The sequence below is a fragment of the Filicampus tigris genome, chromosome 9, assembly GCF_054856515.1.
Source record: "Filicampus tigris isolate MCC_2025a chromosome 9, RoL_Ftig_1.0, whole genome shotgun sequence".
Lineage (NCBI taxonomy): Eukaryota > Metazoa > Chordata > Actinopteri > Syngnathiformes > Syngnathidae > Filicampus > Filicampus tigris.
This window is the reverse complement of record NC_141225.1, coordinates 22,448,011-22,464,864: the sequence shown is the minus strand read 5'-3', so window position 1 is coordinate 22,464,864 and position 16,854 is coordinate 22,448,011. Positions and strand designations below refer to the sequence as shown.

The following is a 16,854-nucleotide window of genomic DNA, read 5'->3' as shown; positions in this document are numbered from 1 at the left end:
TGTGAATGATTGACTGCAGTCTACTTGTAACAAGAACAACCCCAGAAACAGCTTGTCGAAAATGTCTTCTCGTCAGCACATTATACAGCAGGCATCATAACAAATACAAATGTAAATCAACATCGTTAAACATGAACTCTGCTGACATATTTGTCAGTAGCACTCTGAAGTGGTGAAGTGGTCCATCCGCTTCTATTCCTTTCCAATCTTGCCAATTTTTAACAGTTGTCTTGGAGAGAAGATTGAGTGACGCATGCTGTTAAAAACGACCGACCACAACGAGTGCATGGATACCGCGTGTAGTGCACATTTCTTCAACTGGCCCCTCTGTCAGTCTTGTTTTCACATTCAAAACGTAGGAAAAGAACACTGTACTGTACACGGGCAGCCATTAATTATGAAGCCCTACATTGTAAAGCCAACAAATAAATAAAAAATACTTTGGATACAGCCACTTTAACAGGGCATATATAGAACATATCGTATACATAAATCAGTGTAGTGGGTAAAAAAAAAAAAAAAAAAAAAAGTATATTGCACACAGTTAAGATGAGCTGACCGCAACATTGTCACTGCCGGTCTCTGTTTCACAGTCTTTATCTGACGAAGCGGAAAGCGGTGCTTCCTGGAGAGTGTTTGGTCCACAGTTGGCCTGTCCCGCTCCTTTATTGGACAAGTCTGCCGCAGGCTCCGCCTCGGGTTCTTGCTGTGGAGCCGAGGCTGCAAACGCACCAACGTTTGAAAACAGAAAAAACCACTTGGATCGATCCTTGAGAGTTGAGTGCGAGCACTTTTTACCTGACTGAGTGCAGGATTTCATGTGTTCCGGCCAGTGGGCCTGCTGACACGGGTAATCGCAGTAGCTCGTGTTCCAGCAGCAATAAAAGATGGCCTCTTTTCTGCAGTTGGCGCACCACTGTTTCTTCTTGGTTTCATCAACCGCTTGCTGCTTCTCCACCTCGGTCTGTTTCTTCGCCTCTGCCACCAAGCGCTCTTGTTCCTGCTCCAGACTCTGCCGCATCTCGGCCATCGTGAGCTCTGATTTAGATCAATGTTCACAAAATACGTTACATTACACTGGAAGGGGGGGAACATGTATCTGCCGGTGGTTACCAAGGTTGTGCTTCATCTCTGACAGCTCTTGCTGATGTAACCACTGTAGTTTTTCAATTTCAATTCGAAGCCGCTTCATCTAAAAAAAATAATAATAATAAACCAAAAATCAAGCAAATGCTTAGATGCAAAGGAACGTGTCATTGACTGTGCAAAACAGAAAAACCTCAGCGATAGTATTCCCTGAAGTGCTCTTGGAGAGGTCACTGTAGATTTCAGTCACTGTACCTTTGATTGCATCCATTACCTGGAAGAGAAACAATATAGTCACATTATCGTGCAATGTGGAAACAGGGGCGTGGCTAATGATGTGGGCCTGGAAAAAATCAAGGGTGGGCCTGAATATTTTTCTCACTCAGCACAACCGCCCTCTCCCGACACAACGTATATTCAAATAAAATGACAAACGGAATAATATGAAGTTCAGATCTTCCTGCGATAACCGCAATTATGCCATTCTTAATATTCAATAAAATTGAAAAAAAACCACAATAAATCAAATTCAAAATGTAATCATAATTTACAAAAAATGTAAAAGTATATATTTTTCCATGAATCTCACTCGGTGGACAGTCTGTCACAGGCCCACCCTTGGCTCCGCCCCTGATGTGAAATCAATGTTCTTACCCAGAACACGTCTCCCAATAAATTTACTTGATCATAAGCACCATGTCAAACTCATTTTTGTCGCGGGTTATGGAGTCCCTCAGAGGGCTGTTACGATTGTGAACCCATGTAAATGTATGATCGCCTTACTATTTCGACACAACAAATGGATGGATAGCTAGTTTTGAAATCAGAAGCCAGTAAAGGTTTGTTCGTATTTTAAAGGAGGAATTGGTCACAGATCTGGCCTTGAGTTTGCCACCTTGATGAAAAACGCGTACTTTGTTAGTGTACTTGGCGATATCTGCAGCAACGTCCGCTGAGGCTGTAGAGATGTACGGCTCTGTTTCCGCGGAGGAGGACGGAGACGTTATGCCCAAACCTGATGCCGACGCAGGGCAGCTGGACACCAGGGTGACAGCTGATGCGCTCAACGGAAAACAAAATATTTAGATTATTCAAAGATTCACAGTGACCATTGCTTTGTTGTGTAAAAGCAAACTGGGATGGCATTCAACGGATAACCTTAATCTACCTTTAATTGACTGTCTGGTCTGATAGCGTGTGCTTTGTGAAGACTGCTGTGCCGAGGACGACGAGAGCGACGCGGAGCTGGTGTCAGACGCCTGGGCGGTGCCGTGTCTGGGCGACGACGCTTGAATTTGCGCGGCGGCCGCCACCGGCTGCTGCCGCATGTGCAATTTCTGGGAGGGGTTCAGGAGCTTGGCGGCGGGACTCCACACTGTGGCGCTCTGCGTCACCGGCGGCGTCTCTCGAGGCAGCAGGGGGCGCTGTTTCTTCAATCCCGGGGTGGTGGAGGCTGACGAGGAGGACGAACAGGGTGGAGTGGCGGGGGCATTGGAGACGGTGGCCAGGCTAACGTTTGCGGCGGAAGGCGCGGTCAGGGAGATCATGGTGACGGGAATGGCCATGGGGGACTGCGAGGCAACGCTGGACGGTGTGGAAGGGGTTGTGCTGTTTTGAGATGGGAATGTTGAAGGGGTCAGAGATTTACCTTCAAGAAGAAATGGACTGGTTATTGAACAATGGCGGGCAAAATCACACTCACGCAGCCGTAAAAGCCAACATCTCACCTTCAGCTTTACTAGCAGTCGACTCTTTAGCGTTAGCGCTGTCTTTTTTGCGTCTCCTCTTGTCTCTTTTCCCCTGCTCTTCCCCAAGGTCGATAACCAGCTCCCTCTCGGAGTCGGAATCCTCCGCAGGCGCATTTTGCTTCATGTCTTCTTTCACCTGTCCTTTCTCCCGAGACACAGGCAATGGTGGCGGGGATTTGGTCTTCTCTGGACTCTCTTTCTCTGGAACTTTTTCTTGAGCCGGCGTCTCCGCTTGCATTGCGCCAACTTCCACTGCGGAAGGCTCAGAGACCGGAAGCATATTGGCTTTGCTCGCTTGGACCGGAGATGATCGGTCTTGGTCCCTACTCTCGTTCTGGGGTTCCTTAGTGGGTGTAGTCTCCTGAGAATCTTCAACCTTTGGTCCTTCATCGCTGGCGTACTCAGTGTCACTGGAGTCCGTTTTACCCTCAGAGTCCTCAGAGTCACTGTGATCCACACCTTTGTACGCCTCAGAAGAAATCTCATTTATACCTGCAAAAGGATCGGAGCACCCAAACGAGAAACAAAAGCAACATTACAAAATAAGCGTAAGATATCGATGTAATGTGATGAAACTTTGACTGACCGAGTTGTGCTTTGCAGCTTTCAATGGTTTTGTCCAGGTTCATCTGGAAACGGCTCTTGATCTGCCTTTTGGGAGAGGTGAGAACAGGGGCGGTCCCCAGCTTCTGCAGAACCGTTTCACTGAGTTCCTTTAGGTCCATTTCTGCTTTACTCCGATCTGGAAGCATACGACAACAGTAAATGACTCATAGCAGTGGCACATATTACCTTTATTTGTGACACATTACAAAAGCATGAGCGATTGATTCACCAAGATTAAGATTCAAAATGCTTCCTGTCAGCTGTGTCTTCTCTTGCTTGGTGTTGCCAGGGGCTTGTGAGTGTAACGGTTTGGAGCTATCCAATAAATGGTCAGCTTGACTTGGTCGAGGATGAGCTGGTGACACTGCACAGAGGTTACCAATAAGTAAGACCAAAGGAGATGAAACGTCTCCAGTATAATGTCATGGAATTAGTAACGATGTCACGATATCCAAATGTCACGATACGATATCACGATATGGACCTCACGATATTATTTGCGATGTTGGCGATATGTAAAAAACTTGCGATATTTACAAAAAAACATACGTCACAACATTCTGTTTTGAGGAACTCAAATGTGTTATGTTGCCTTTCATCTGCCGATTAGCGTGGGTCTTAAACATAGGTGGCATTAAATTAAACTGCACAAATAACCCAACCACCAGGGGGTGCTGGAATTACCCAAATGGAAAACAACTCGGGGTTTTAAACAGATTTGCTGCTATTAATATTGCAACATGATGACGACGATATATCGTGGCAATTTTAATATCACGAAATTGCCGATATTGCTACATTTAGTGATGGGAAAATAAGGCTTCAAATTTGCTTCATGAACCAGTAGTTTTATTTTTTTGACTCCTCTAGATGGCACGAAACAGCAAGTCCATATGCTCTGAGCCCAATGTTGAACAGAGAGTGCCATCTAGAGGAATAAAAAAAAAAAATACAACAACTGGTTCATGAAGCAAATTCGAAGCTTCGTTTTCCCCATCACCACATATAATTGAAATAAAGGCCACAATACCTGTGGAGTCCACCGACTCGTCTCCGATACTCCCTTGGCTGTTTGCGGCCTTTGCATGTGCCCTGTCTGTCGTATCCTCCCCATCCGAACCCGTATGTGCAGAAGAGTTGGTGCTCATGGGGGAGCGAGGCATCTCGCTGAGAGGCAGCCGACGGCCTGCCATGATCCCTCCGACGCCGGCTCCAGACAACACTGTCCTGGCCAGGGAGATCTTTGGCGATGCAGTCATGTCAAAGCTCAACTTGATCTTTTCCTGTTTCTCCGGCTTGAAAGGAGTGGATGAGGGGTCGGAAGGGTCCTGCAGCATTTGAAAGCTGTTGTCGTGAGTGTAAGGTGTCCTGAAGGGGGCGTAGTTAAACACGCCAAACTTCTTCCTCATGTTCTCCACGTAGACTTCCATCTCTTGCATGGCGCTGTTGAAGATGCTTTTGGTCTTCTTCACAGAGAAGGGAATCTCTTTGGACATGAGGTAACAATTATTTAAAGGGACCCAAGCCCTAAAAGGTACACACGTATGTCATCATATGACCTGTTAGTGACACCAAATCTCTTGCAACAGACGCAAAGTCAAGTATGTGAAGCGCAGACGATTGCCACCTGTCATGCTGACCGAAGAAGCGAGCGTCCACCTGTCCATCTTTGTCACGCAGAGCTTTAGCTGGCCAAAAGGGAAAACCTTTCAGTTTAGCCCACACCAGAGGGTGAGGGTTACCCTGGATTCACACAATAACATACTGAACCTGAGCATTTTTACTCTTGTTGGGAAATGGTGAAAGTCAAGTCCTACTTACGCATGGTTCACAGAACCAGTTGTCTCTCTTTTGGCAAGCAGACAGATAACACTCAGGGCAGACTTCAATCTCATTCATCTGCAAAAAGAGATACAAAATGACGCTTGCTGAATCACTCACTGAAAATTAATTTCCACTACAAAAAAAAAACAAAAAAAAAAAGACACAGACCGCATATTCACCTCATGTTCACAGATTTTGACGATAACTTTAGCTGTGGCTGTCAGTTTGTGGTTGCCTACAAATATGAAGTAAGTCACTGTTAAACAATTTATAGTACAGTCAGGTTAGACCTTGATAATTGTTCATATTGCTGTTTTAGTTTACCAAGACATACCCATCCATAGGGATAGACCGATTATCGTCCAGGCCGATACATACGCTTAAATACATTTAAACAAAGTTAAGAGTTGTAATTTTTATTTTGACACCAATATTTTCCTTTTTGCTGAAAATATATATCAGCTCCATATATCGGTTATCGGCCTCCTTGACTACTAATAATCGGTATCGGCCATGGAAAAAAAAAAACATATCGGTCTATCTCTACCCATCCATTTAGGATTTTTTTTTTTTTTTTTTTTTAAATAATACAGAGGTTAGAATATACAACATACCTCCGTTGTATATGATGCAGTTATGCAAAATCCACTTTACATCTGCCAAGAAGGCCTCTGTGCAGCCATACATTTTCTTTTTGATGTTCTGCGTAGCAAAGGTAAAACATCCGCTTTTCATACGCGAGCTCTTCCACAACGGAAAACGCATGAACCGCGTGAATACCTCAAATCGATTCATATGGACACGTTTTTACCTTCTCAAGGGTGCAAAGGTCCATTGGGTGAAATATGTATTCGGCATAGTCCGGATGCTGATCGAGAGAAACAGGTTTCTGGAAGAGCTCAGTCTTTAAAATGGAGCAAACGAGAAGAAGGGTCGAGGTGAGATTCAACTCGCGGCAATTTACTGCAAATCCTTCCCCGCTGTGGCAGATGAGCACTACTGTCATGCTAGGACTAAACACTCTAAAAGCCGTATCAAACAAAAGGAGCACAACCAGTCAAGGAAGAAATCAAGACAGGGACTTGTTAGTGGTATAATTATTACCCAATTAAAAGTCTTTCTCTGCGTGGAAGCTGCGTGGGGAGCGCGAGATGACAAGCGGGGATGATCCTGAAAGAGAGTGAGAGGCGCAGCTGTATCCTCACTACCGGCTTGCATGTTTACTTTCATGGTTCCCAGCCATGACAGGCCCCGGTATCGTTGCATGTTTTGGGGAATGTGAGGTGAGTTCAATGAGATTATTTTCACATGCAAATTAATAACGTCTCATGCTGGAGCAACAGAGGGCAGATTTTAGGTGAGGGGACTGATGAGACTAGGATGAGCGTAAAAGCTCTTTATTTGGTGCCATAAGCGTGCTATGCTGACTTGCCAAGGAAAATATGCTCAGGTGGCGGAAATTAGTGAGAATGAACAATTATTAAGAGAGAATTACAAATCAATTTTGACACGCGATTGCAGCTCGTCACTCCAATAGTAGACAACCTTTTAGTTAGCATGAGATCCCCACGCCAGCATACTTACACCTGGTTGTTTCATCTTCTGAAGAGCAAACTTTAGTAGGTAAGACAGCTGCTCTATAGTCAGCATCATCATGGCTTTGCTCTGAGTCTCTATACATTCAGCAACTGTTATTTTCTAATAACAAAAAAAACAAAACAAACATTGAGAGGAAAATAGTTCTGGTTACTAGATGTCCAAAGTGAGGTCCATTATATTTAACAAACATAAGTAAATGTAGCATCAGTCTTTGAATTCTGGTTTCCAACACCCTTACACTCAGAATATTCCTGGGTGAGTACCTCACACTCTGGACAGAACCAGTCGCCCTCAGGCTCGTCTGGTAGTTTGAGGCACTTGGCGTGGTACACCCTGGGGCAGAGCTCACAGCAGAGCACCTGACCCTCGCGGTGGCACAACCAGCAGTAGAAGTCATTCCTGCCGTCCTGCGGTACAACATCAACAGGGTCTGTGGTGAGTGCTGGCTGCTTCACATAGTAAAAGGGACCATGTCTTAGTTCTGACTGGAATGCAGGCAAAAGAAACACAAAAGTTGGGGTAGGTCAAAATCGGTCGAACAAAGCCAAGCAGAGATGCACAATGACAACAAAAGGTTCAACTATAGAGAGAGATAAAAAAAAAAAGCTGTCATCTATGGATGTTGAAGTCTGATTTTTGTCGTGAATACTCTAATATCTATGATATACTAACAAGTTACGCAAAGGTGAGGAAATGAGGCTGTGTTTGGCAAATGGCCATGTCACAATGGCACTGAATTCAAATCCGAGCATTTCTGCATGCCTCTGCGTTTCAAAGACTATTTAGTCTAGCATGCCATCTACAAATCGCAAAGATGTCAACCTTAGAGTGGTAGTCAACCCAAACATATATTTTTTTCAAGAAGATGTTCTATGCAGGCCCACTAGTTGAAACAAGGCATTGTGATAAATACTGCGTTTGTGGGATAAAAGTTAATCCACCCGTTTTTAGCCATCTCAGCAGGCGGCCATTTTGTCACTTCTGTCGACTGAAAATGACATCACAACTGCTCAGGGCTCAGGTAACGGCTAATCACAGCTCACCTGTTTCTGCCGCTGAGCCATTATTGGTCATTATCTGAGCCCTGAGCATCTGTGATATCATTTTCAGTTGACAGATGTGACAAAATGGCCGCCCCCTGAGATGACTAAACCGAGCGGATTTTTCTGCTAAACTCATATTCCACAAACGCAATATTAGTCAGAATGCCGTGTTTCAACTAGTGGGCCTGCATAGAATATATTCTTGAAAAAATATATATTTGGGTTGACTTCCGCTTTGAACAACATTCAATGGTTGTGGAAGGCGGGATGGAGTGCCCATTTTTTCCACATGAGGGACACTATTTTGTTTATTACCTGGTCTTTGCTGCTGCTAACAGCCCCTGGTTTCTTCTTCTTTTTCACTGGGCTGGGGGAGGTGTCAGCAGAGGAGTGACCATTTGATGAGTGCGAGGGACTTGGCATCTTTCGTTTCTGGGTCGTCCGCTCTGTTGAGCCTGTGTCTTTTGACAGTTGGATATGAATCAAGTAAGGTTCCGAGATGGCCTTAGTTCAGGTCAGATGCAGTTATGGTCAGACGTTTACATCATATAAACTCATTATGGCAAAAAATGTCACAGCGTGTGTAAACTTCTCACCACAATTATAACTACCGAGTACAACACAGAGTTACACAAATAAAGTCTATTCAAATAAAACATGCAATTTTTACATAAACGAATACAAATGTTTTGCATTGTGTACGACTCATTCTCACCTTTAGATCGCGTTGCGCTTTCCATTTTCTCCATTGGAGTGTCAGTCTTCTTTACCTCCTCTGTCGAGCTTGTGTAGACAAGGGAGTTGACAGTACACATCACACAGGGGAAATTACACAGTGCACAGAGTTTTTAAACTAGACACACTAGTGCAGTTCAGTGGTTGGTATCCAGTAGACTTCCGACGCTACGAATGTCGATATGGGAAGGATTACAGTTCGGCAAACCTAGGATTTATTTATTTATTTATTTTATTTTTTTAAAACAATCATAGCAGCCTTCTACGAGAGTTAGCCCAAGAATGGCAAGCATACAGTCAGCGGGCAAAAGCCGTCCCGCTAGGTGGTTCAATCGCGCCCGCCTAATGCATTTGAAAGTAGAAAAAAATAAAGCCGCTGAGGCTCTCGAGAGGTACTGCTCTGTTTCCACGAATGGAGATGATGTGCCTAAACCCGATGCTGACAGGCAGGACAGCTGGACGCCAGGGTGACAGCTAATGTGCTCAATGGAAAAAAAAAAAATCATTATTATAAGATTTACAGTGACCGTTTATGCTTATGCGATCGTGCATGAGAAAAGCAACACGGGCTTTGATTTTGGGGATTATTTCAAGTTGTTCTAGTTATTTGGTCACCTTTGACTCTGCTCATATAAGAATAACCGAGATGGGCCCGGACCCACATCTGACACTGTTGCTGAGGCCGGTAAATTGCAACGTGCATCAGTATGGATCGGCGGGCTCAAACTAGTCAAGTGAACCCATGTCAAGTGTCCATACGCACAATGTCAGTGTGAGTCTGCCAAGAGATTCGATATTGGTGCAAAAGTGGCTAAATGGCAGTAACTGAAGCATGCCCACAAGTAAAGTTACTAAATACAAACCACTCCAAAAAAAAAATAAAAAATTCCGCTGAGCTGAGGCCTATAAATAACATGATCCAACACTGCAATCTTTTGTGCTTGTGTCTATTCCACCAAACAAGTACAAAAACAGGATCATTGTGTCTTAAAATCACCAAGTCACATTGACTGATCAAGAGTCAAAATCACGGATTAGCCCTAAAAATAATTTCTTAAATGCAAATGACGGTTTGGTGCCTAAATACCTGCCAGGTATTTCTCAGTATCAGCCAATGCTTCACCCTGGTTTCTAGGCACCATGATGTCATTCCTATTGTTGTTTACAGGCTCTCTACCGAAAGAGCAGAGCTTTTAAAAAAAAAAAAAAAAAGAAAAAATCTTGCTCACCAACCCCTCTCACCTATCCTCCCCCTCCTCCTCCATCAGAGAACGATGTGACGGCCATGAACACAGAGCATACACAAAGACAGTCATAAGGGCAGTGAAAAGACATTATGGCCTTCTCATCCACCCTGTCTGGAAAGTCTTACGCAATTAATCACGGCAACGTCGCACGTAGTCCAGAAATGCAGCAGCAACCGACAACAGCATAAGACAACTACATGACACCCAATTCTATGGCAGAAATACTATCAAACAGAGAATTCGACATCAGGTAACGTACTGATCCCACCATTTGCACAACCACCATAACATCCATGCTTCAATGAAGGAAATCAACAGCATGCCTTCCAATTCTTACTCACATCAAGATTCTTCACCCTATTTGATAACTGTTTTCAATTATAGAGGGCGTTGTGAAATGAGGGAAACGATGGTTCCAAGTATCCCAGAAGGCCTCCTCTCCCCGCTGCTTCCTCCTGCAATTGTCAATCTTTAACCTCGGCTGCAGGCGCCTGATTGGTTTGAGCGGCACTCCGAGCTACCTGATTGGATGCTAGGCTCAATGTACCACATAAGCTTTTCTGCTTCTTCATCTCCTCAGCTACAGTGCTGCAATGCAGAGAGGACTGCTCTCCACTATTGCTCGGAATCAAATCTCTATTTTCCCCGTTAAAACAGGCAAAAGGGGCCGCGGACGCGTAAAACGCAGCGCTTATGAGCTCGACGGCAAGCGCATCAGCTTCTGTCCTCTCTGTGCTCTCGGAGGTATATGGCATCCATTTTGATGAGGCTTTCTCTCTCTCCCTCACAGCTGCTCCAACCACACACAAAACAAGTCCACACCGCACCAGTTGAATGTAGTGAACAAGGAGCACGTGCAGGTTTTTATGCCCCCCCCCCCCCCCCCCCCCCCGGGTTTTAATATGCAGTAGACACAAAGACAGGACTTACGAGTCACAGGTTTGATTCAGAAGGCAAAACCTGAAACCATCTCAAGACATTATTTTCTCTTTTGCAGGAATTTGCCTGAGTAAGGAACACAACACAGTCGAAATTTCGAAACAATCTCCATATTCCTATTGCCCTGAAAGGTACCCTCTAAAAACAGTTGGGTTAAAAATAACACAATTTTGGGTAAAAAAAATGGACCGATCCATTACTTGACCCAACTTTTTGGGCTGATTCTGCAAATGCAAACGCAAAAATGTGTAGTTTTATACAAAGCAATCCCAAAAAATGTGGCTGTTTTGTACAAAACAATGCAAGAAGGTGGGTCCAATTGACCCAATTAATGGATCGGTCCATTTTTGACCCCAAATTGTGTTATTTTTAACCCAACTCTTTTTAGAGTGTTAATTGTCGGGATAATTAACATTCCTTGCAGTAAAAACATAATACTGCACCACGCAAGTATGAATGCGCTGTCAGACAAAATCACATCCAGCACTCCCGACAGGTTAAGCAGAATTGGTCAACCACCGATAACACACAGATGACATCAAATGCAGTGGCACAATGCAAATGTCATCATCGCAGCAGGAAATGAAAGGGAATACCAGAAAACAAATCACACTAGTGGATGGAGTGACTCTCTCAGTCAACAGAGAGTGAGCTTGAACTCAGGTCAAGCATAAAGCAAGTCTTCATAACCAGGCCAGAGTGTCTGTAGCGAGGTCTGAAGCAAATAATTCTACCTTTGTCAGAAAAAAACAAAACAAAACAAAAAAACATACAAGAATATCGAGGCTAAAACAGAATCTAACCACTGGCAGACAGAGCTCCACAAACTGTCTGATCTCTCAGACTCTTGCACGCGGAAAGCAAATCGGCCGCCTAAATATACAGAGAAACAAGATTCTGCCAAACCTGTTTGCCCTTCAGACAGGTTTTCGAAAACAGGGATGAGATGAGATTTCACTGCAGTGCCTATTCAGGGGAGATCCTTCCCTTCTTCTTCCCTCCCGCTTACATACAAGTAACCAGTGTGCTTGGAGCAGAGGGACGGAAAGGGGAAGTTCTCTAAGATGGCTGACGGTCGGAAGCAGAGAACATCGGGAGGCAGTGCACACCATTAGGCTTCGGCTATTCCCCTCATACGCTGTGACAAATGCGCTGCTGTGGCATACTCGGTCTGGAGATCAATTCTTACTTTACAACACTACCCTCAAACTGGTGAGCGGCGTATAGAATTAGGCCCGTTTAAGACTTGACTTTCTGTGTCCGAGGAAAGTACTAGGCGATTGTTTTTCGTAGCGGTTTGTTTGATATACAATTGCTGATAGTGCCTGCATGGCAGTCCTGCTCTCACGCCAGTTTGAGGCCCAAATTAAACTTGCTGCGCTGTCAGTTTACCATCTGTTAATTCCTTTGGGGTGTCCCCCTTTGCAACGGTGGCTGTCTCTCCCATGCCGAATACCTCAACAGGCCTGCAACCTTGACAACACAGGCCAGTGCCAGCCCACAAAAGAAGGACGGTTGTTTTTGCTCCAATAGTCCCATCAGTTGGGTCCAAATTGGTCATGTACGGAGACCTAACACTACTAGCGGCGGTCTTTTGGTAGAAGTGCTCATCCTTTCAGCTCCAATTCTATCATGTGTTGTGACAAAATATTGCTTCCCCTCCCCCAATTTTCAGGGCATAGCTCATATACGGCTGATGCCTTAACAACAGAGTAATATTGGTGAAAGAATGAAAATCTGTCTTACCTCTGTGGATGCATGTCTAACAATTCTGTGTGATATGTCAATGCTTATTACAACATGGAGGACAGCCCTGTCAGCCTGAGCTCACCCTGCTCCGAGCACGGCCACGCTCTCAGTCTCCACAAGCCGTCCTACGTGCTCGCCTGCTCTCGTTGAAAAGCAAATGCTGACTGGACAGACACGCTGGCCAAATGTAAGGCGGCTGCCGATTGGCCGCTGCACTTCCTGGCTGCTTGTCTTTTGTTTGGCCGAGAGAGGCGGAACCATTAAAAGATAAGGCTGAAACGCAGAAATCTCCATTCAGCTGTTGTGGTTTCAAAAAATGTTTGCTGTCCAAATCAAACGTCAGAGAAAAGCCAGTCACTTCCCCAGAACGAACAAATCAATATGCCACACATTTGATATCACCGGCGATGAAAACAATGATGTTCTTTTAATTCAAAAAAACAAAAAAAAAACAATGATTTAGTGACGTGATTTGTGTATTTGAGCTGGATACAATGTAAGGAGGCAATCTACCAGGAAACGTGACCTTTAAGCTTTGTGCCGTCGCCACATTATGCAGGTTACTGGCCTCATAGCTCAGTGGTTAGAGCACTGGTCTTGTAAACCAGGGGTCGCGAGTTCAATTCTCGCTGGGGCCTAAAAATTTTAAGAATCGCAGAGGCTTACCTGGTGCTTTGCGACTGGATGCTCGAAAGGTCCAATCGCTCTTACGCAACGTAGAGATGCAAACGGTCATGGCATCTGGCACAATTGCACTGCGTTATGAAAATAAATTAAAAATATAAATATGGTAAAGTTTGTGATTTTACGTGAACTGATGAACAACGTCTGAAAACGTAAAGTCAAATTGATGTGTGTGGCTGTGAATGGTTGTTTTTCCGCAATGTATTTTGTACATACAGTACATTGTACCAAGTTACCAACACCAATTGATGGTGGGACGTTGTGCAAAACCTAAGTAAAAACAAAATATATTGATTAGCAAATCATTTTCAATCCATATTCAATTGAATACACTACAAAGACAAGATATTTCATGTTTCAAAATGAAACACGTTCCCAAAAAGCAAGCGATAAAGAAAACGCATACATGGATAAGTAGAATTGTGCCTGATAGAACACAGAAAAAAAGGAACACGCACATAAACCAAAAGGAATATCAATATATTTCAAAATGTCGGCAAGTCTAATTGATATGGCCTACAAAAATATGAGTTCAGCTGATGGTCACTTAATACACGATAGTGATAACTTAAATCAGTCATTCCCAACCTGGGTGCCGCGGCATGAGAGGTCTTCAAGTGTGCCGCGAGAAATTATTCCATTTTATTTCATTGGTCTGAAAATTATTTTTTTTACTATGAAGATTGTATCTTTGTTCAACTATAGAGTGACTAAATAGTCTTGCACTCCATGGTAGAATATCCATTAATAACATGTGTAGCAAGTTTTTGTGGCAATTTTTATGACAATTTCGTGGTGCGCTGTAAGATTTGCCTTGGGTTGCGAAACACTGAGATGACAAAGCAATCAATACAGAATTATTACTTTCCCGCTTTAGGTTCAAACAACAACATGAATCAAAAGCATAGATAGATTATAGTTTTCATTTGTAAAGGCTACTAGGATTTATCTTAAATGCACACGTAGTGTATGCTCATAATATCATAAAACAGAGGTAAGCACATTTATGTAACGTCTGCCGTTCTCAGAAAAAGAAAGGCGGCAATGACCTTTTGTAGCAAATATAAATACGGTATTGCTTAATTGAAGGCTTGCAGTAATTGTAATCACAATTCCACCATTCTTCCTTTATACAAACTAAACAAACTTATTTTTAAACTCCTGGTATGATTTTTGAAAAGTGCAATCCATAGTCACCTCACCTACATAAAGCCTCCTAACACACACTTACAATTTTGAAGTAGCAAGCTACTGCTATTAAGGCTACTTAAATCTGCCCAATTGTTTAACCTTTGCTAGACACTTCCCACGGCCTCAGTTAATTGTTTCCAAAGAGATTATGTTGAACTATATAACAACGGGTTTAAAAATATTATTTTATTAATTCATATTAATGAAAATAAATGAGCCTTGAGTGACACTTTCAATAGGCTACCTCAATAGGGAACTAACGTTGCAGTCAAAATACTGTGTTGCACAGAGACTGTGATTTAGTGTTTCTAATTTTCCTCACTTGCCATTTTGCATGGTAACTTCATTAAAGGATGCTTTATAATAAAAGGTAATATAACCCAAACAAAAGAAAAACTATACACATCTATCGACAGAAGGGAAGCACACTTATTGAGCTGTTATTTATTTTACACATAAATAATGAATTAGCTAGGCCACACGCTTAAATTTAGCTCATGTAAGTTCGTCCTTATATTTAGGAGCAACATTTGCTCATGTAATTTCGTTCTTTAAAAGAAGAGTTTTGACCTGATACCTAACAGGAACGACAGTTGTCCGCTTACGAAATGTATGAATATTTTGTGCCGTTTGGTGGTCGTGTTAGCCATCGTACCGTTTTGTTCCTCCGGAGGCAGGTTCAGGTTGTGACAACTGACTTGTGTGCGTGACTAATTTAATTTGTAAGGAATCCTGCAGGCCTCAAGATGTCGCTGTCGTTAGCTATTCGCCGTCTTGCCACTGTCCGATGGATTTACAAGATTTAATACCGCTGGATGGCAAATTTTAGACACAAATGTAGGATCTTTAAAAGACAAATAGTACATTGTTATCCAAACACTTGTGTTTCAAAGTGTAATAGGTTAAATGTTTTGGGAACTCATATCACAATCAGATGGACAGCTTGACAGAAAACATGAGAAATGTAACCGATACAATACCAGCGTGGGCGTAGCAATTTCAATTACATCCTATAACTGCTGGTATTTTTTGGTTATTTATTACAAATGAAAATTAAATGCAAAACTTGAAGTGAAGACCACATTTTCGAACATGGGACTGGAACCAATTGAATATGTGCTGTTGACTGCAAAACTGAAAAAAATCGCATTATATGATGTGTCTTGCATTTCTGAACCTGTGTGTTCTGTGCAGACTGTGTAGCCGTTTGCAGGTAAACCAATCTGAATACAATAATGATTATAGGGCTATCTCCTGTCCTTTCAAACTGTTATCTCCTGTCCTTTCAAAGTAGCAGAGTGAATGAGGAGGGGGGATGGAATTAAGTGTCTCACACTCACCAAGGGGGAAGGTCAGTTTTGCATGTTTTGCTGGGGGATGGGGCACAAACAGGGGCCTCATGGCCCCTCCGTGGCTCTCTGAGGAATGTAATTGACTCTCTCGCTCTCTCTCTTTCTCTCTCTCTCTCTCTCTCTCTCTCTCTCTCTCTCTCTCTCTCTGCCTCAGTATATACAAACAGGATAAAACCCTACAGTTACAAGGAAAAAGAGGCGTTTTGTTTATTGACTGTTGCATTTTACGGTTCGATCCAATATTTATTAATCGGGGGGAAACTCGGATAATAGGCACCACTTGTGTGTGGAATAATCAATACATAATAATGTCTGCTTAAAGGGGCCTGGCAAAACATCATGAATAACTGTCGACATGGTTACTACTTGCTACTTGCAAAACATGTTGGACTACATTGTCAGAATAGCAGATATTGCCATACATGACTGCCATGAAATGTTGAAATGTATGGCATTGAACTTCACTGATCCATTACCAGAATTACAATTGCTTTCATCTTTACTCTTTACTTACTTCCTCAGTAGCAAAACAAACAGACATATAGATAGATAAATAAATAACAAAATAGTATCCAAGCCATTGCTATATGCACACTATGCAAACGCATTTTATATCGTAAGAGAGAGAGAGAGAGAGAGGGAGAGAGAGAGAGAGAGAGAGAGAGAGGGAGAGAGAGGGAGAGAGAGAGAGAGAGAGAGAGAGAGAGAGAGAGAGAGAGAGAGAGAGGGAGAGAGAGAGAGAGAGAAGGGACATACAACCTCTACTGCAGCAGAAATTCCAGTTGATTTGCTACTACTACTACTACAAATGGCCTTACAATACTGAGTTGAATTTGAAGTTATTGTAGATAATACAAAAACGTATTCTTGTTAAGGTCTGTTGCCGTGATATAGCGTGAATAAAGCTGTCTTCCCGACACGCTATAAATACTCTTATATATACTCCTAATATCTTTAAATCCTTACTAATAATACCTGCCGGTGCAAATCATCTTCATCGTATGGTGTACGTGTGCAGGAAGTAGCGTTGAATTTCTGCAGAGAGCAAATG

The 16,854-nt window shown here is 43.1% G+C and overlaps 1 protein-coding gene and 1 non-coding gene across 15 annotated transcripts; one reads left to right on the top strand and one right to left on the bottom strand.

Moving 5' to 3' along the window:
• Positions 1 to 48: 48 nt before the first annotated feature.
• zmynd8 (zinc finger, MYND-type containing 8) lies at positions 49 to 15,148 on the bottom strand. Of its 14 annotated transcripts, none has more exons than XM_086041945.1 (22): positions 15,107 to 15,141; positions 13,243 to 13,331; positions 8,622 to 8,689; positions 8,222 to 8,367; positions 7,127 to 7,348; positions 6,849 to 6,962; positions 6,369 to 6,434; positions 6,076 to 6,168; positions 5,879 to 5,966; positions 5,444 to 5,499; positions 5,262 to 5,339; positions 5,068 to 5,183; positions 4,471 to 4,967; positions 3,670 to 3,804; positions 3,421 to 3,576; positions 2,814 to 3,326; positions 2,255 to 2,734; positions 2,001 to 2,140; positions 1,280 to 1,360; positions 1,114 to 1,192; positions 799 to 1,038; positions 49 to 720 (listed from the first exon to the last, which is right to left on the bottom strand). In XM_086041945.1, the coding sequence occupies exons 3-22, from the start codon at positions 8,653 to 8,655 to the stop codon at positions 545 to 547; spliced, it is 3,510 nt and encodes a 1,169-aa protein (XP_085898071.1). In that variant the 5' UTR covers positions 8,656 to 8,689; positions 13,243 to 13,331; positions 15,107 to 15,141; the 3' UTR covers positions 49 to 544. The 14 variants fall into 14 exon arrangements, 13 of the variants coding, with proteins under 13 accessions (XP_085898071.1, XP_085898074.1, XP_085898062.1 ...); XM_086041948.1 differs by having other exon boundaries at positions 8,222 to 8,361; XM_086041936.1 differs by lacking the exon at positions 15,107 to 15,141 and adding an exon at positions 12,659 to 12,849 and having other exon boundaries at positions 13,243 to 13,318.
• On the top strand, positions 13,142 to 13,214 carry trnat-ugu (transfer RNA threonine (anticodon UGU)). Its single transcript has one exon. It is a non-coding gene; the product is annotated as a tRNA-Thr (tRNA).
• Positions 15,149 to 16,854: the final 1,706 nt, after the last annotated feature.